Genomic DNA, 20501 nt, shown 5'->3' on the forward strand with positions numbered 1-20501 from the left:
TTTATATACAAATCTGAAAGAAATACATGAACATTTTAATGCTCTCTAGAAATTTAAACAGCACATGCAGCTATAAAGACTTTAACAATGAGTAGTAAAAATACAGTCCTATGCTGTAATAATAAGAGTCTGGAGTAGTCATAAGCACTGCCAATGGTGTAATGCAAATCCTGCCTTCTTTATCTATTATGATAAAAAAAACAATGGCAAGCAAGCACTAGCATTTCAGCTGACTAGCGGTTTGATCTCCATTTAAATGTAAAATGTTTTTTAGTATGACACGCACATGACAGCCGCCGCTCTTAGAATTGCTTCACTCTTCAATTCCATGGGCACTTACAGAGGCCAACTTCATAAAATAAGTGTAGCAGGAACACAGAGCTCAGTTGACAGCAGCATGAGTAGGCCGCAGAGTGGCACAATGACAAATTATGGAGGTGGCAGCAGCATGAGGTCAGAAAGTGGCACGATGGCAAATTCATTAGGTGGCAGCAACATGGTAGGTCACAGTGTGGCACAATTACAAAGTTTGAAATGAATTTGAAGTTTGAAATAAACTTGAAGTTTGAAATGATTAATTAATTTGAAGTTGAAATTTTAAATTTCATACACCACATACATCCTTCATTACAATTTTCCTGAAAATATCATGTCTTTGCCAGAAAAGAACTGCAAAGGTGGCACCAGCAGCAGCATGAGGTCAGAGAGTGGCACAATGATAAATTCTTTAGCTGGCAGCAACATGGGAGGCCACATTATGGCACAATGACGAAGTTTGAAATGAATTTAAAGTTTACATTTTCCATTTAAATTTGAAGATTAGAGATGCCACATGCATCATACATTACAATTTTCCTGAAATATTATGTCTATGCCAAAAAAGAATGGCAAAGGTGGCAGCAGCAGCAGCATGAGGTCAAAGAGTGGCACAATGATAAATTCTGGAGCTGGCAGCAACATGGGAGGCCACAGAGTGGCACAATGACAGAGTGCGGAGGTGGTGGCAACATGGGAGGCCACAGAGTGGCACAATGATAGAGCGTGGAGGTGGTGTCAGCAGCAGGGGCCCACAGAGTGGCACAATGACAGATTGTGGAGGTGGCAGAAACATGGTAAGCCACAGAGCGGAACAATGATAGAGTGTGGAGGTGCCGTCAGCAGCAGGAGCCCACAGAGTGGCACAATGACAGATTGTGGAGGTGGCAGACAATTCCAGTCCCTGGTAAAGATGGTAGGAGGCAGATGCAGCAACTGGCAGAAGATGTGTGGTATCAGGTGGGTGGCAGCATCAGAATAGTGGCTAAGGCAGGTATTTAGAATCCAGACTCATTTCTCAATGTTTGAGGGAAGCGTCGTGGCTGATCTAATCTGATGCATAAGGCATTGGTGTGTTGAAATCCTGGCCGATCCAAGCCTGATTCATCTTGACAAAGGTCAGTCTCTCCACATTATGGGTGGACAAGCGGGCTCTACTTGGGCTAACGATGGCCCCCGCCGCACTGAACACCTACTCTGATGCCACACTACTGGCTGGGCAGGACAGCTTCTCTACTGCAAACTCCGCAAGTTGCGGCCACGCATCAAGTTTGGCTGCCCAGTAGTCTAGGGGATCCTCTACCTGGGGTGGTAAAGTGCTGTCCATGTAGGATACCACCTGCTGGTGCAGGGTCTGCTCCATGTCCTGCTGCTGGTGGTGGCTACCCTCCTCACTAGGTGGGTGAAGGAAGTTGCTCATTAAGGATTCCAGACTTAAGCTGCTGCTGATGGATCTGCTACTGCTCCTACCCTCCCATCTCCCCACAGCAGCCGTGGCAGTAGTACGTGAGCGATCATTGCCAGGAATCCCCCGGTCAGACCTGATAGAGGATGGACAATGGCACACAAAGGCATTGGCCAACTGTCTTTTCAGTATTTCTCTATAGTACGCCAGTTGTTCCTCCCTCTCGGCAGCTGGAAAAATAGTCACCCATTTTTGACTAGTAGCGAGGGTCCAAGAGGATGTAAAACCAAAACTCATCCCTATGCCACATGTTGACTATTCGGCTGTCACTAGTTAGGCAAAGCATCATGCTGCGAGCCATCTGCGCAAGTTACTCTGAGGGACTCCCGGCCTCCATCTCCACTGTATACTGCCACGGTGCTTCTGGGTCATCTGCCTTGTCTTCTACCTCCTCCGGATGCTCCTGCTCCTCCTCTCTTGTCACCTGAGTGGAAAAACCACTGATTTCACCAGACTCTGCTTGTGCTCCAATGTCCCCCTCCTCCAACTCAGCCCCCACCGGACTCATGTGGCCATGAGATGTAGTCGCAACTTCTCCAGTGCCCTGACCAGACAGATTTTGCAGCACGAGTTTCAGGACATGAAGCAGTGGAATGACATTATTCATCCCGCAGTCCTGGCGACTGACAAATAACGTGGCCTCTTCAAAGGCCCTGAGCTTGGCTTTGTAAGAATAGCTGAAGTGCATGCACAGTTTCCTGGCCATTTTTATGTATTGCAGATGGGTGGAAGACTTGAGGAACCTGTTGACAACCAGATTGAACACGTGTGCCATGCAGGGTGCATGAGCCATCCCTCCTCAGTGTATTGTCTGTCACCATGGTTACGATTTTCAGTTGTCGTGGAGAAAGCCACAGATTGATTTCTTCTGGATGACACAGAGCAGTTCCTCCCCTGTGTGACATTGTTTGCACAGGCAAACCAGGTGTAGAACTGCGTGACACTGCTGTGCCCTGCACATGCGGTATAACAGAGCAGCACTTAAACTTGTGGAGGCTGAGGTAGTGGTGAAGGAGGAGGAGGCGGCGGACACTGGCTGCTGTGGCGGCAGGATGGACCTCCACATCTGTTCCACGTTTCTCCCAGGCCATTGGGTGGTGACGCTGCATGTGTTGACGCAGGGCCGCGGTGCCAAAGTTAGCTCCGTTAGCTACATATACACACGCTTGACTCCTCTGGTGTCTTAACAAAAAACTGCCACACCACCAAGGTGGTGATTTTACTGCAAACACTCAGCACTGCGCTGCCTCGCCCCTGTGCCACTGCTTACTTGGACCCGCGAAGTGTTGTTTGTACCCCATGGCCGCGTGTCTCCCTTCCTCGCACTGCTGCCACCCTGCTGACTCACAGTAGCAACTTGCTGCCTGCTTTGCTGCCTGACACGCAAGCTGACACTCTCTTCTCTTGACAATGATGATGAATCCCTGGCTTCACCTGGCTCCCAAGTGCGATAAGCTACATCATCATCGATTTGTGTTTCTCTGTCACTGCTATTCTCCTCAACGGTCTCAGTATGCACAGCCCGACTACTTGCAAGTGCAACATAACCTCCCGAGCCACTCTTCACATCTCTACTTTCCCGCCTACTGCACAAAGCAGTGGATTTCTGCCCCACCTCTTCACTGCCAAGCTGCTGCTGACTGGAACTCAAGGAGTTTGTCCTCGCTGTATAGTGGCGCTGAACCCAGACCACCTAGTAGATCTCTGACTGAGTGAAATGAACAGGACAGAGGCTGGTTGAGGACAGGTGACCGCTGCTGACCTGCTCCTGGGCCATGCCAACTAAGGGTTGTATCTGACGAACCCACGGACTCTTGGCTAGGGTTGTCAGATGTCATCTGCGAGGAAGTGGATGAACAACCTTTGGGTTGTTTATCAACACACTGCTGCTAGATGACAATGGCAGTTCTGGCCTCACCCCTGCTGCGACGTCCCCTTACTGTGCGGAGACCTGTGTCTGCTCCACCTGCCACATATTGGTTAATCAACTATGTTGATTTAACACGGATCTACTTCATCTACCAAAAAAACTTGAAATTTGGGGTATACAGAAGCTCAAGAACTAACACTCCAGAATAGGAGTAGAAATCATTACAGAAAATATGTATTCCGATTCAATGCAGCAACAAAAAAGAACTGCTATTTGGGGTATACAGATCCCCCAAAACGGACACCCTGGGATTGGAGCAGAAATCGCTACAGCACAGTACAAACAGCTAGATGCTGGAGACAGCACATGCAGTGTGAAATGCCGCGATTGCAAATGGGTGCCTGTTTTTATAGGGCTGTGTGACATCACATAAGCCTGCCGGTCGCTGATCGGCTTACAGGTCTGCACATGTGATCGAGGGTGTTCCTTTCTTCTTCCCAGAGTTCTCTGCCCCATGTAACACATTATGCTTGCGCACATATTGGTAATAAAGGAGGGGGAAAAAAAACCTTTGTTCCCACGAATCACCATAAACTTCAGATTCGTGACAATTTGAAGTTTTCCTGACATTCTAACCGAATTCCGATTCGTAAGAATTGATTCGCTTATTACTAATACAGTTTCTACCAACATCATTTAAAAGATAAATGGGTTGTCCAGGATAAAACCGTTTTTTTGTCAATGTACTTCTTCTAAACCTTAGTGTGCATTTTCTCTGCTGCAAAAAAATCATGTGATCTTTACTGTTGTTGTTGTTGTGACAGTTCTTCTCCATATGCAACCAGCCATGCCAAAGCAACATCTTTTCAGCTTTTTCAGTTTCCTCCTCTTCGGCTTCAGTCTCCTCCACATCCCTGCTTTTCTTTTCTCACCAGCATCTATGGCCAGCTCTCCATGCTCTCCCTGGAATTATCTTTATCTGTTACATGTTTTGTACCATTCCTTGTTTTGGTTTACTGAACACAAGCCAGATCAACTACTGACCGTGTGCAGAATAGGGTAAAATGTAAATGCACATGAAAGAAGGAGAAAAAGAAAAACAGAGCAGTGTGAAGAACAGATCACATATCAGTTATTTAATCATATAACATATTTTATTGCAAACTGAAACCAGAAGTAGTTTAACACAGAGAACCGATGTTAATATTCCTATTTTTCGCGGTGTAGTGTCACTGCTGGTTTTGGCTCACAATAACATCTGATGGAATAATAAGGTGATAAATGTGACTCAGTCACTGTGATAATATTCTTCTTGTTATCCTTATACAATAAACTTTAACAATTATGCTAATGGACCAGAAGGGCTCAGGGGGCATTAGCAGAGCCGCTCCGTGCTCTGGCTTCACAGATTGGTATGCTGTCTCCCCCTGCTTACTCAGCACTTCCTCCCTCTGCGTGATGTAATCACATTTGTAAGTGCAGCACGTAGGAGCTCTGGTAACAGAGCCAGAGCCCTTCTGGCTCATTAGCATAACTATGAATGTTGATTTTAGAAGGAAGGAGACCATGGATAACAAATATAAGAGTACTGCAGTCACAGTGCCTGGATCTATGAATAAGTGTCACTGGTTTATCATGCTTGATTTTGATGGTAGATTTACTTAAAAAATTAAAAACAGTAAATATATAAACCACCAACCTTTTCATAGAACTCATATGTAAATAAACAATTTTAGGTATCCCCTTGTCCCAAAATACCAGATCAACAAAAATATTAAAACTATCCCATACCATGAGCAATAACTTGGGGAAGGAACGTTCAAATTAACCTTTTCACCATTTTGCCACACACAAAAGTTTTTATAAAAAGTGATCAAAAGGTTGTAAAGTTCTCAAAATAGAATCAATGAAAACAACAGCTTGCTCTCTGAATTTATACACAGCTTCCTCTCTCTTACTGCTTCAGTCCCTCCTTATGGCGTCTCCCACTGTGTCTCTCTTTTCACGTTCTGTCCTCTGCAGCTCCTCCTACTCAGCAGTGCTCACACATGTAAACAAAGACTCACGGAGAGACTGCAGACAGCAATAGCACTTGATGAACATTCAGGGATTATTATTAAGGCAGTAAAGGCACATGAGCAATGTATGTAAAAGAATGGCCAACCTCTTAAACTAATGGCATCCCATGGCAGGGACATTCTGCTTATTGCACCATCTGGGGTGAGATGAGTTTTCCAGCTAGGCATATTAGCAGTAATATGATAAGGCCTTGTTCACAGCCCACATAATATGAGGCAACGGGTTGGATACAGCCCATGGGCCTGGAGTTTGACATGTGCACTGCAGAGTTTTTCAATGGAATATATAAACCGTTCAAAGGGAAGAAGTGTAAATAAATAAGAGAAAAAACATACTTCCAGTTCAATTAATTATTAATCTAGTGGTCCTGTTTTTTTGCTGCAGCAATGACAACATTCTGCTAAACCCACTGATAAGCTGATGTGATCATTTGGTTACAAAGGAATTTAATAGTATAAGGCAGTGATGGCGAACGTTTTAGAGACAGAGTGCCCCAACAATAACCAAAATCCACTTATTTACCGCAAAGTGCCAACATTGCATTTTATCAATCGTATTGGCCCCTTGAGGCCACTAATACAGTTGAAATAAGGAGGGCACATTCATACTATCATTGTAGCTTCTCACCAGGGTCTCTCTGTACAGTAAGAAAGTAGGGTCCAGTAGGATGACCTTCAAAGATACTGCAGTTCTATCAACACTTTCTCACTTTTACCGCAGTTCCAAACAGCCAATGAAGTGTCATTTTAAAATAGCACTGATTGCAGCATCTCTTAAATTGCCTGCATCTGCAGGAAGATTTGGTGACTTTGGTCCTGTTTGGTAAGCTCTGTTTTGGGGTCAATGGCCTGAGTGCCCACAGAAAGGGCTCTGATTGCCACCTCTGGCACCTGTGCCATAGGTTCGCCACCACTGGTATAAGGGATATAGAAATGTAGGAATTTTTCAGGGTAGCGGATGGCCCTTCTAGGTAGATCATCTTAGGGTTTTCCATTGTAATTACCTACCTCACTCCCCTGCAATCCTGCCCTCCTCTTGGAGACACTGGAGCCATTAAAAAGGTGGAAGAAAGGAGCATGTTATACTTTCCCAAAGCTTTTGTTATTGGAACACATAGATCTCTAACCCTTTAAGGATTTTGAATGGTTAAGGATGGATTAGGATAGGCAATTCTTTTTTTTTAAGAGTGATGCTTGCTATATACTGCATGCTTTTGCACTTGCTGTGTGGTATGCTGCGCTGGTTTTGCACTTTAATGAAGACAAAAACTCAGGCTTTCCAAAAACTATGGGTCGTGCAGAGATGTGTGTGTTAACATAAAAAAATATCAAAACATCAATTAAAATGTATAGCCAATATAAAAAGTGATTTACACATACTAATTAATTCTGGAGGTGTTTAATAATGAATAAGTTAAAGACAAATAAGAAAGAAAAATTACATGACTTACTACTAGTGCTCCGGCTCTAAGTCCAGGATCATATGGGACTCTAAAGCTATCTGGAAAAAGAGATCCCTGAAGTTTTTCAAGCTTTTGTCGTAACTGGGTGATAACTAAGAAACAAAAGATAAAAAACGATATGTATCAATATATATTAGTTTATAAATGTATAAAATGTTTACTCATAATTACTTAACTATAACCTGTACCAAGAAACGATGTGTTCATTCAAGTCATGGGTTTAATTAAGCAATATGAGTGTGCAGTGCAGTTTGTAAGCAAGGTTTCACAGAGCAGAAGAAAATGGATAAGAGGACAATATGATGTAGAAAGATGTAGGTCTGTATAAGAATCATGTTACAAGCATATTTTTTTAACCAAGAATTAAACATTTTGTGAGTGCTGGATTATGGATACAACTCTTTTCGTCTGCATTGTGGAATTTAACTGCTGCACAACAAGGCAAATTCCATCTGTGCACCTTCTTTCATGGATGAAACGGTCACATCCAACCTACATGAGTGAGATGACTTTTTTTTGTTTTTTCTATGTAAGCAAAGTTGCCTGCACATGCTGTCACCCTGCCACATGTGGCATTTAATTGCTGGGCTGTACCCAGTGGCATAGCTATTGGAGTCAAATAAAGGGGGAGGGAGGGGGGAGAGACAGGTGCCTGTATGTCAGGTGATGTATGTCAGAATATATGATTATGGAAAAAAGGCATTATATAGGTGGATTCTCACCTTATGGGGTTGTGAAGAAGTCAAAACCACACTCAGAGCGTGTATACTAGGGCATGTGCCCTGACACTGGGATCCTGATGTCACAAGCTGTCTGTTGGGATGGAGTACGCATAGAAAGATATATGCTTTGTAGGCTCAGGCAAAGAAAAAAAAAAGCTTCCAGTGTCTCTACCTGCTTAAGGGAATTCCATGTGCTCATGGTGAATCACCCAGTTTTAGTAAGATTATATGCCGTATATACTCGAGTATAAGCCGACCAGAGTATAAGCCAAGGTACCTAATTTTACCAGTCAAAACTGGGAAAACTCGATTATAAGCCGAGGGTGGGAAATGCAGCCACTAGTCTCTAATAAAATGTCCAGTAGTCTACCATCATCAATTAAATATCCACAGCAGCCCCTCCAATTAATAAAATTAATAAAATGTGCAGCAGAGCGCCCACAAAAATTGATAAAATGCCCAGCAGAGCGCCCCCATTAATAAACTATCCACTGCAGAGCCCACATTAATAAAATACCCATGGCAGAGCCGCCTTAAAAAAGTGTAGTGATCACTCCCTCTTCGAGTTCCTTCTAGGTTTTTGCAGCAGTACTACTACTACTATACTTTATCAACTTGAGTATAAGCTGAGTGGGACCTTTTCAGTACCAAAATGTTTAAATATTTTTTAACATTCTTTTAAAATAAAATATACTTACTTGGAGCACCTGACATGAGTATTTTTTTCCTGAACCTACATAGCAGATCCATCTTTCCAATAGGGGGGGGCATAGTCAGTTGCAACTGCTAAACTAAGGGGCCCCCATTACCACTGTTGATATGGTTGGGGTCTCATTACCTACGGTATGCCACTGCCAATACTGGCAATATCACATTGTGGACAGAACAGTCTGCTCCAGTACTATTTTTGTGGATAAAACAATCAATGTTTATCCCCTTGCTGACACAGGATAATAGTATGGCACAAGCCGAGGCAACTTCATGACTCATGAAGCACTGATCCTCCAGTGGCAGCCCAAGGGGTCTGATCCTCTAATGGCAGCCCCGGGGCTGCACAATGTCCCCTGGGAGCACGGCCCTGCCTCCCAGCTGTAATCTACTGATCATGCTTACACAACACAGTGCACATTACCCTTGTATTGCACTGTGTTGGCTCAATATAAGCTTGTACAAATGATCAGAGGATCGCTTGTCCAAGCTAGAAAAGTTTAAAAGAAAAGTTTAAAAAACAATTGCTAAAGATTTTTTAATAAAAATAAATAATTAAATAAAGTGAAAGTCCCCCAAACACCAACATTTCCCATACACATCTAATAAAGACCAAAAACCACAAAAAAATCAACCCCCCCCACACATATTTCATATCTCCGCCTTCATAACAATCTGTATAATAAATCATTTAACATTATTGGAAACGCTTTGTGAACACCGTAAGAAAATCCCTTCAATTATGTGCGCCCAAAAAAAGAGCAACTTATCATACAAAAAATAAGCCCTCAACCAGCTCTGTCAACCAAAAAATACTAAAGTTATGTCTCCAAAAAGATGGCAAATTCATTTTTTCACTGCGTTTTACCCCGTAGCGGAAAATAGCGCCCAAAGTCGAAAATGGCACTTTTTTGCCAATTTGAAAAATATAAAAAAGATCAATAAAAAGTGATCAAAAGATCACACAGTCCTAAAAATTATAGCAAAACGCCATCAAAAGTCGCAAAATATTACACCAACCACAGATTCGTACACCAAAGTATGAAAAAGTTATTGGCGCAAGAAGATGGCAAAATTAAAGAAAAAAATTTTGTACAGGAGGTTTTAATTTTTGTAAATGTATGAAAACATTATAAAACCTATACAGATTTGGTATCACATTTGGTATCCCAATCATCGCAACAACCCAAAGAATAAAGTAGACATGTCATTTGGGGCGCACAGTGAAAGCTGTAAAATCCAAGCCCACAAGAAAACATCGCAAATGCGTTTTTTCACCATTTTCACTGCATTTGGAATTTTTTTTGCCCGCTTCCCAGTACACTGCATGGAATATGAAATACTGTCACTTTGAAATGCAATTTGTTATGCAAAAAATAAGCCATCACACAGCTCTTTATGTTATAAAATAAAAAAATTATAGATTTTTGACGGTGGGGAGTGAAAATGGTGAAAAAACTAAAAAGGGCCAGGTCGTTAAGGGGTTAAAGTAGTACTGAAAAAATTGGATTTTAATTTCCGATCCACTTTAAGAGTGGATATTTCCGCTTCTGTTGAGCATCTATACACAATCCTTATATCATATTAAAGGGGGAACTCTCCACTCTCTATACTCTATGCAGGGTATTTGCACTGCCTTACAGGCATTTACTATGGACATCCCCCTACAGGGATTTAAATCGCACGGTCGTGTTGAGCACATCATTTAAAGGGTTAACACCCACTTACTCCGATTGCCAGTGTTTTCCAATGCCCGTTCAGCTTCGGTGAAGAGCGCTATTAGTAGGACGCGCCATACTATTACTCCAACCAGTTAAAATAAAAGGAGCAGTGTAGTGAGCAGTATTTCTAAAGTCAAGCGCAATTAGGGCTAATAACTATTTCTTTAAATACATAAAGCAAATTTCACTTGATGATTCTTAGGAGATTAGACTACCCAGGGATGGTCTGTAAAGAGTTTAACCAATGGAAGCATTATTAAGTTCCTCCATCCGTCATCTGTCAGTGAAGTACAGGACAGAAAGCTGGTTTATGGAAAATTCTAAAAGTGGGAAGAAAAGTAAGGAAAATTAAAGGATACATGAACATTTTTCACTGGTGGTAGATGACTGTCCCCATGTCATACTCGTTACCTTAGGGGTACTGGACCACGGTTTTCTTATATATATGAAGGTCCTATAGTCCAAGAAATCCACTTTATAAAAAAATGTTAATGAGCCGCAGGTGCTTAGGCATATGTCAGCCTGCTGTCTGCAAATCCCATGCATGGGCAGTAACACTTGCCTTGCGCAGCCGCCAGGTTACTTTGCGCAACTGCACTGGTCTCCAGCTGGCTGTGCAAGGCAAGTGTTACTGCATGTGCGTGGGACTTGCAGACAGCCGGGTGACAGCACCGGCTCACTGCAGCGCTTGCAGGAGGGAGTTTTTTATATGGGGGCATGCATCATTTATTAGTGGCTGGAGCCAGGAGGTGCTCAGCTGACGTAGGCCTGAGCGCATCATTAGCATTTTTTAATAAAGTGGCACGCCTGGAAGTAGTCGGAGGACACCGAGAGGGACGGAGGTTGTGAGTAATTTAATACTTTTTAAAAAAAGCCCTCCCGTCTGATACATTTTTCTAATAGTCGAACAAAGCCTTTAAAAGCTGCAGGACATATACCTTGTGAAGTTACATCATACTTCTCAGCAGAAACACTTTTGATCTCCATGGTGACTTTATGAAGGACGTCTGTGACTTGAACTTGCTTCATGAAGTCATTTAACATGGCGGCGCCACAGCCTCTAAGATAAGCTTCCAGGATTACGGCAAAGCGCTGCTGATAATGCATAGACTGTGCAATTTCACTTCTGAGAAACCAAAACAAGAAGTGGCCAATTCTTTTGCTCTGCAAAATCAGGTTTAAAATTCAAGCTTAGTGAACATGTATACAATTAGCAAAACAAACAATATAACAGGGGAGCTTGTGTTCCACCTATGTTGCTGCCTCTGATACAATGGGGAAGATTTATCAAGCATTCTCCAGCAGAACACTGGTGGAGAAGGCATGAAAATCTCCTGATCGCCTCCAATTTTCAGCTTTTTCTGTCCAGCATGCCACTTTGAATATGTCGGAGAGCTGACAGGTGGACACAGGTCTGACCTGGCGAAGACTGCGCCTCTTATTAGATATGGCCACTGAAGCATAGGGGAAACTTTAACCCTTTACCGACATGTGACGTAATACTACGTCACATGCCGGGTGCGGGTGCATGGTCACGGGCTAAGCCCTCTCCATAGTCGGTAAGTCTTTGCTGCTTTCTTTGGTGTTCTCCCGCTTACCGCCGGCTTCAAAAAGGGCGCCGCCATCCTTCTAAGGATCGTCACTCCCTGTGACGTCATCGGGGAGCGGCGATCCGTCGCCATGGAAGACCAGAGGCTTCTTCGGGTTAACCCATTCATTACAATGTGCTATCAGCACATTGTAATGAATGAGGAGTAAAATCCCCATATACTGCCATAATGTAGTATGGCAGTATATGATAGGATCGTATAGACAACCTAGGGGTAAAGTACCCTAGGGAGACTGAAAAATAGTTAAAAAAAAAAAGTTTTAAAAAAATATAATAAAAAAGCCAAAAAACTCAAATCACCCCCCTTTCCCTAGAACTGATATAAATAGAAATAAACAGTAAAAATCATAAACACATTAGGTATCGCCGCGTCCGAAAATGCCCGATCTATCAAAGTATAACAATGTTTTTTCACTGCGTTTAACCCCATAACGGAAAATCATGCCCAAATTCGAAAATGGCACTTTTATGCCATTGTAAAAAAAAATTTAAAAATTCTATAAAAAGTGATCAAAAGGTTATACAGTCCTAAAAATGATAACATCAACAAAAGCTGCAAAATATAACACCCCCCTTAAAGCTCCGTACACCAAAGTATAAAAAAGTTATTAGCGCCAGAAGACGGCAAATCCCAAAAGAATTTTTTGTACAGTAGGTTTTAATTTTTTAGTAAATGTATGAAAACATTATAAAACCTACACAAATTTGGTATCCCCGTAATGGTACCGACCCAAAGAATACAGTAGACATGTCATTTGAGGCATACAGTAAAATCTGTGAAATCCAAGCCCAATTTCACTGCATTTAGAATTTTTTTCCTGCTTCCCAGTACACAGGATGGAATATTAAATACCACCATTTTGAAGTGTAATTTGTTACACAGAAAATAAGCCATAACACAGCTCTGTAAATGGAAAAAAGGTATAGATTTTTGAAGGTGGGGAGTGAAAAATTAAAACGCAAAAACAAAAAAGGGCTCCGGCGTTAAGGGGTTAAGACTGGCATTTCCAATTCCCAATTAAAAAATCATCCCAATAAGTTCAAATCTCACCTGTGACTAGTTTTTAAAAGTGGCTGTAATATTTAAAGCCATCTCACTAGTATTGTAATAGGAAAAGACTAATTTTGTGGTCAGAAGGGAGAAGGAGTTTCCTGCTGTGTCAGAGAGAAAATTTATATCAACCAAAATTTGAGTTAAGTGTTGAAAAACATGCAAAAAAATGTATTACATTACATTAGAAAAGCGGTTATCTAGCAGCATGGTATCATTTGCAAACATTTTTCTCAATGTACAAACTATTTATACTTGTTCAGTATAAGTTTGCACTCTGTATTAGTCAGTTTTGTCTAGTTTTACACAGTCTAACTTTAGGTGGGGAAGGAATTAGTATTTGATACAAGGCCAGTTTCACAAGTTTTCCCACCTAATAATGTAGAGTTTTATAATTGTTATCGACTGTACACTTCAACTGTTAGAGACAGAATAAAAAATAATTTATTGTACAATTTTAGAATAAAGAATTATAAGTTTATTGCATAAAATAAGTATTTGATCACCAACCAACCAGCAAGAGTTTTGGCTCTCTCAGGCCTTCTAGTTTATCTTTAACCCCTTGTCTACACACTTGATTTCCACATTAACTACCTGGCCATTTTTTAATATTTCTGTCACTTAAGCTGTATGGGGTCTTTTTTTTATAGGTTATCTTATTGATGAACCTATATTAACCCTTTCTGTACAGCATACTTAAATAAGAACGCAAATCTGACAAGGTTTTTTCTAATAAAAAAATTCTACATTTATTGTGCAACCTTAAAAAGTTTTTTTTCTGAGTCAATAAGAATGATGCGATACCAAATTTATAGGTTTTGTTTAATGACCTTCATTTGCATAATCAAATCCGTTTGTGGGAAAAAAAAGTCTAAAAAACTTTTTAGCCTGGGTATATGTGTGATTTTACTTTTTTTCAAAAGGGCAATTTTTGTGTGCTGGTATGTTGTTCTTAACTTTTTCTAGATTTTTTTTAAAATAAAAAGTTATTTTTAAAAAAAAATTTTTTACATTACTTCTTTCCACCAGGGGACAGTGACATGATGTAATTTGATCTCTCATCTCTTTGATCATTTGATACTGTAAGTCACTGATTTATTAGGCCTCCAACATGGCCTAATAGAAAGTTGACATAGGCAGCTATGGAGTCCTTCAGTGGACACTGGGTTGCTTTGTGATGTCATCGACAACTCAGATTGCAGCTTGTTTGACCAGTTCAAGTTTAACTGCGGTGTCTAAATGGTTAAACATTGTGGATCAGAGATTTTCCGACCCTGGTGTTAGCGCTGGGCCTGGGTTGTGATAATTCTAGGTCCAGCAATCTTCTTCTGATGTGGTGCCATTGAAAGGCCTTAAAGGTACCATGAACAGCCGCCATTAAAACAGTGGGCATTAAACAGCTTCTCCTTCTCTGCACTAATAACATGAATTGATCACTCACTATTAGAATCCACTTCATGTATAAGTGTGCATTCACATGCGCAATTTAAAGCATGCAAGCTGTTGCATTTGTTTTGAAATGCATGCTTTAAATGCCACGTGTGAATGTACCCTGAAAGACACTTGTACACACACTCAATCAATCACACTCCAATCTCTCACCATGGCTTTCTAATACTGTGTTCACATGTTGAATAAATGTTTTTACATTGCATAAAAATCATGTTAACATTGTGTTTGTTTGCTAATACAATGTAAATACATTTCTAAACACGTGTAAAAGCATCATGGTAATGCAGCCTCAGTACACCAGGTAAAAAATTGTAGACTGGCAAAATCTTGGGCGGGCTACGGGACAACATGCAAGTAGCTTGGTGAGAAAGCAACAACTGTTGGTGTAATTATTAGTAAATATAAGAAAGACAAGACAACTATCAGTCTTCTTCAGTCTGGGGTTCCATAATAATAATAATAATAATAATAATAATAATAATAATAATAATATAGTGCACACAGATTACGCAGCACTACACAGAGCTTACCAAAACGATCCCTGTCCCCAATGGGACTCACAATCTAATCAACCTACTAGTATGTTTTTGGAGTGTGGGAGGAAACTGGAGGAAACCCACGCAAACACGGAGAGAACATACAAACAAGGTTTCTTAGAAAAGACAGGAATCAGCCCAGAACTACACAGCAACACCTTGTGAATGACCTTAAGCGAGCTGGGACAGCTTTAAATATAATTGTTAGTAACATACTATGATGCCATGGATTAAAATCCCCAAAGGTCCCCCTGCTCATGCTACCACATGTCCAGGCTGTTTGAAGTTTCCCACAGACCATCTGGAATTTCCAGAGGAGGCATGGAAGAAGGTCATGTGGCAAGATGAGACCAAAATAGAACTTTTTGGAATAAATTCCACTCGCCTTGTTTGGAAGAAGAATAATGATGAGCACAACCCCAAGAACAATGACCCAACTGTGAAGCAGTTGGCTGCTTGGTATTGACGAGAGGATGGATGCAGCCATGTATCATAAGATTTTGGCAACAACCTCCTTCCCTCAGTAAGAGCATTGAAGATCGGCATGGTCTTCCAACATGACAATATGACTCGAAATACAGTCAGGGCAAATAAGAAGTGGCTTGGTAAGAAACCTGTAGTGGACCATTCAATAATCTTTGAACTCAATGTTGGCTAGAGACAGCCCAAAACCTGAAACAACTGGAGAACATCTGTATGCAGGAGTTGGCTATAATCCCCGATGAAGTGTGTGCAAACATGGTCAAAAACTACAGGAAATATCAGACCTCCGCCATTGCAAACAAAGTTTTCTGTACCAAATATTAAGTTCTGTCTTTCTATTATATCTAATACTTATTTTATGCAATAAATGCAGTTTCTTTGTTTAAAAATCATACAATTTTATTTTCCTTTTTTAGACTATCTAACAATTTAAGTTTACATACAATAAAAATGACAGATCTCTCTATTCTGTGTAGGTGGGAAAACCAGCAATTTTTTGTAATACTCTTTCTTTAAATAAAAAGGGAGAATAATGGAAACATACCAATATATTACAATTTCCAAATGTCCTCACACTTCAGTGCTGCTAGAGCTCCCCCCCCCCGCCCAGAAAAAATGCCCTGTAGTATTTGGTTAGTAACCTGCTACAGCTATTATTCTAGTCCGGGTATGGACTGCGGAGCACTGCAAAAATCTCACAGCACAGCAGACAAAAAACATTTTCCTGAGTGCTCTATATCCACCTACACATGTTTTTTTTTTTCTTAATTTTTAACAAAGAAATTAAGTGGTAGTTAAATAAATATCTTACCCTTAAGGCACGTCTCAATAAAAACCTGGATAATGCACTGTCATGATATGGCTCAAACTTAACAGCCTAGAAAAGGGAAAAAAATCTAAATGTTTGTTTTACAAATTCATGACATAGTGTTAACCAAATTACTAATCTATAGATCAGCTGCTAAGAAGTACAAGAAACTATATGAAATGAGTATAAGGCTACATTCACACTAACGTATGGGGGACGTATATACGGGCGACGTATATACGGCCGATATACGTCCCCCATAGGCAGCAATGGGCGCACGGCACACGTGCGGCACCGTACCGTTCCGTACCCGGGAAAAAGATAGGACCTGTCCTATCTTTTCCCGTAATACGGCACCGTGCGCCATAGGTTGCTATGGAGAGGGGCGGGGGTGAGCTGCGCTCACCTCCTCCTCCTCTCCCCGTACACTGCCGTTGCCCACTACTGTACGGTACGGGCGGGCAACGGCAGTGTGAATATAGCCTAAGTTGTATTAAGGGAACCTGTCACCAAATTTTTCACAAAAATAGCCAGTGGCAGATTCCCATAGAGCCCTATTAAAGGGATTTTCCCACAAAAAACAGTCAGGCCCTGTACACGGAATAGGGCCTAACTTGCAGATCAGTGAGGGTCTAACTGCTGAGACCCCCACAGATCACAAAAACGAGGGGTCCGATGGGGTCCCACGTACCTCTGTCGGACCCCTCGTCGCTTGGTCCAACTAATGGAGCAGACGGTCGAGCATGACCGTTTTGCTCCATTAATCTCTAAAGATGGAAATTGCTGGGGATCTGAGGAAAATTATTTTTAGCTAAAAGAAGGGTGTCAGCTAGTTAATAGGGCTCTATGTGAACCTGCCGTTAGCTGTGTTTGTGAAAAATGTGGTGACAGGTTCCCTTTAAAGCCATTTACAAAGCAGAATATCACTTCCATAAATTACTTATTAAAAAGTGTGGCCAGTCACCCTTTGAAACAGTTATGACTAGTTGAATGCATCTCTTTCCTATAGTGTAATTATATTCCTCAGTGGTTGCCTTAATATCTAATAATCACTGATTAAACTCCACTTACTAAAACCTGACTTCATGATGTACAAATGGAAAAGCTGCCACTGAAAAAGACTTGGGGATGTCTGGCAGCGGGATGCATCAAAATGCCAATGACAAGAACACAGTTTTTTTGCTATACAAATAACTAGATGTTAGCAATAACTTCTTAAATATTGCCATCTTTGTGTGAATATTGTTTTCACTTTCTGCACATTTAAGACTATTGGAATGAAAATAAACTAACAAAAGGCAAATAACTGCAGAGACGCCTGCAGTAATATTTCAAAATAGAATAAGTATTTTGTACACAGGACATAAATACATCATTGTGCTTATGCAAATTATAACTTGTATTGAGGAACTAAATGAAAAGCTTCACCTGTACTAGCTGTAAGAGATAATGCAATACGTCATCGTCCTGTAAGCTTTCCAATTTCTGGACTGCCATAGCTCGTACGTTTTCATCAGAAAAGTTGCAATCAAGAAGCTGAATGGTTAGTCCTACATCCAGGGAACAGTCATCCCATGCCTCTCTTTTATTTAGCAGTTGGTATGTTTTAGCAACCATTTCCTGCTCCCCCCATTTTACAGAACTCAGTAATTTTGGGTAGGCATCTGGGTTCTTCATAACTTCATATCTAAAATGCCAAAGTAGTTCTTTATCCTTAGGTGTGAGTGGATGAAGTGGATCAGTAGATATAATTTCCTCAAGTTGTTTTCGTAGTTGATTCGGCATTTCAGATCTTGCCCTGTCTAGCTCAGGATCAGATAGTGACTTATGTTTTGGGAGAGCAACAGGATGACAGTATTTGTCCAGACTTATTGAAATAGCCATCGATGTCTCTTTGTCAGGGTTCGTTGCAGATGTTAGCTTATCTGCATTGATGCTGCCTTGATCCTCTCCTTTACCAGGTATTCTCCACATATGAAGAACAAACTCCCCCTGTCGTAACAAGGACCTATGATCAATTAATAACAGATTTACATAATATAGGAGCTGGTTTTTAAATTTTGAATCGGTGCTAGTAGAATCTGGAGACTGTATGTTAGCTTTCCCTCCAGTGGTCTGAGCTTTGCAGCAAAATATCTGCAGATTTAGAAGGGCTCCTTTTGGTATATCTTTTATTTTGATATCAAATTCAAGCCATGTGTTCCACAGAACTTCTTCTGTAAAGGGCTTGCATGATGTCCTCCTTTGGGAGAGCACCTGCTGTCCATGAAGAATGTTTGCTTCTACAAAAACAATAAGTTCAGTATTTCTTGGTAAAATTGGTATATCGATCCCAACAATTTTTACTCTAAACTTCCTATTGCAATCCCAAAGGGATATAGTGAAGATTTTCTCATGGTCTTTTCCATCTATTGTAAGCTGCTCATGAAAACCTGTTACACCAGTACAATCATCGACCAGGGGCCACTCTTCTTTCTGGACTTTGTCTTCTGAGTGATCAGGAGGGACATCCAAGACAAAATGTATCTCATCGCCATTTTTTATACATTGCCTAATATAATGGAAGTCTTTGATTGGGGCATTCCCAATTATATACTCATCTCTACCACAAACCCGAAGAACAAAGTCCAGTTCACTGTGTTCCTCAGAAATGTCCAACAGTGATTTTTTCTTAGCCATTTTTGTAAAGAAGCTTTGGAGTATAACATCTGGGGTGTCATCGATGGAAACTATAATAGTATGGCTTGTCATAGCTTTGTGTATTATTATGAATATATTATTAGATGAAAGCTTTTTACTCAGATGTTCTGGAAGCTGTTTAGAAGTGATCCAAGGGTCCATTGAATACAACCTGGGATCTCTTTTCACCAACTCAACCATTCTTGGTGTAACCAATCTGCGGCGGGTAAACTCTAGCTCATCATCATGTACATTGCTTACATCAGTAACATCATATCCAATCAGATAATTTAATTGCTTTTGATACTCCATTGTTTCCTCTGATGGTCTCTCTTTCTGGACAATATAAATTTTTCCCACTGTTTTTTGTAAAACTTTCCAATATGCTATGCAGTCTAAAGTTTGTATCACCTGATGTTTGTCATAGATTTCATACCACTGCCCCTTTTTTTGGTATTGCAACAGGAACTGGTCTGGAGCAAGTCTGTGGTAGAAATCACTGTTGTGGCTTTTCTCTATTGCACTCATCCAGACCTGAGCTTTCATTTGTTCAACTGTGCAGTTACCGGCAATTTCTAGTAGAATTGTGTCTTGTGTTTTGCTGTTTTTATGACTAGTGGGTAAAATGAATTCTATTGGAATTGTCTCCATGGAAAACATGTTTGATGCCACTGCTGAGTGAGGTCTCATTTTTCGCCTTCTCCGTTTATTTTCATCTCTTAGAACAACAGGCTGCTCATAACTTTCCAGTTCCATGCCAGCTGAAAGCTTGAAATAAGAGAAAAATGTAATATCATTATATAACTGATATTTGTTTATGTACAGCGTTGTTAGTATCAGGGCATGCATATGGCTATTTAAAGGGAAACTATTAGATTGAATGTGATGTCTGACCTACAGGAAGCCTGATATGGAGCAGGATTAGCATGCAGGAGTAGATATATATGTTTTAGTGCCAAAAGATCCACATCTGTTTATTTAAATATATGCTAATTTTGGGCTTAGGAGTACTATGGGTAGTTCAGTAACTGAAAGCTCGCTGCATGACTGTGCATACATGTCAGTCACTAAGTTGAGCCACCCACTGGAATCTTAAGAGCAATGTAAAGCACTTCTGAAATTGGATTAGTTACCCAAATCTTGCTCTTCTATTCAGCAGTTCTTGCAGTCCCCTGCTATCAGCCTCTGTCAGTGATCCCTGAGATGGCTGCTGCCATTCTCTCACCCTCCTCACTTTGCTGAAGGCAGATTGTACATTATCATGTTAGCCCTGCCCCCTCTTTGCTCTGCACAGCTGATTCTCCTCATGGCTGCTCCCAGCAGTCAGTCATGTGCTGCCCGGAGCTTCACCTAGTGAAATACTAAGAAAACACCTACACTCTTATCTCTCCCTATAAACCCTAAGATTTTTCTACACCATTATATAACAAAGAGAAAAATAGAAACCAAGAGGGAGGGACACATAGGGGACGGAACCTATTTATATCTAAGTGTATGTCCCTATATGTATTATCGCATCCAATCATCAGTCCAATGCCCCA

The 20501-nt window shown here is 41.0% G+C and overlaps 1 protein-coding gene across 6 annotated transcripts in view; it reads right to left on the minus strand.

Moving 5' to 3' along the window:
- The window catches only part of PIK3CG (phosphatidylinositol-4,5-bisphosphate 3-kinase catalytic subunit gamma), a 71968-nt gene that overhangs the window by 28061 nt on the left and 23406 nt on the right, over positions 1-20501 (minus strand). For all 6 annotated transcript variants that reach the window (XM_072147165.1, XM_072147166.1, XM_072147171.1 and 3 more), the window contains 4 exons: positions 17710-19728; positions 16285-16350; positions 11281-11506; positions 7180-7283 (listed from right to left, as the gene is read on the minus strand). In XM_072147165.1, coding sequence (XP_072003266.1) covers positions 7180-7283; positions 11281-11506; positions 16285-16350; positions 17710-19716 — 2403 coding nt within the window. In that variant the 5' untranslated portion in view covers positions 19717-19728. The remainder of the gene's footprint in view (positions 1-7179; positions 7284-11280; positions 11507-16284; positions 16351-17709; positions 19729-20501) is intronic.

The sequence above is a fragment of the Engystomops pustulosus genome, chromosome 4 (genome assembly GCF_040894005.1).
Source record: "Engystomops pustulosus chromosome 4, aEngPut4.maternal, whole genome shotgun sequence".
NCBI lineage: Eukaryota > Metazoa > Chordata > Amphibia > Anura > Leptodactylidae > Engystomops > Engystomops pustulosus.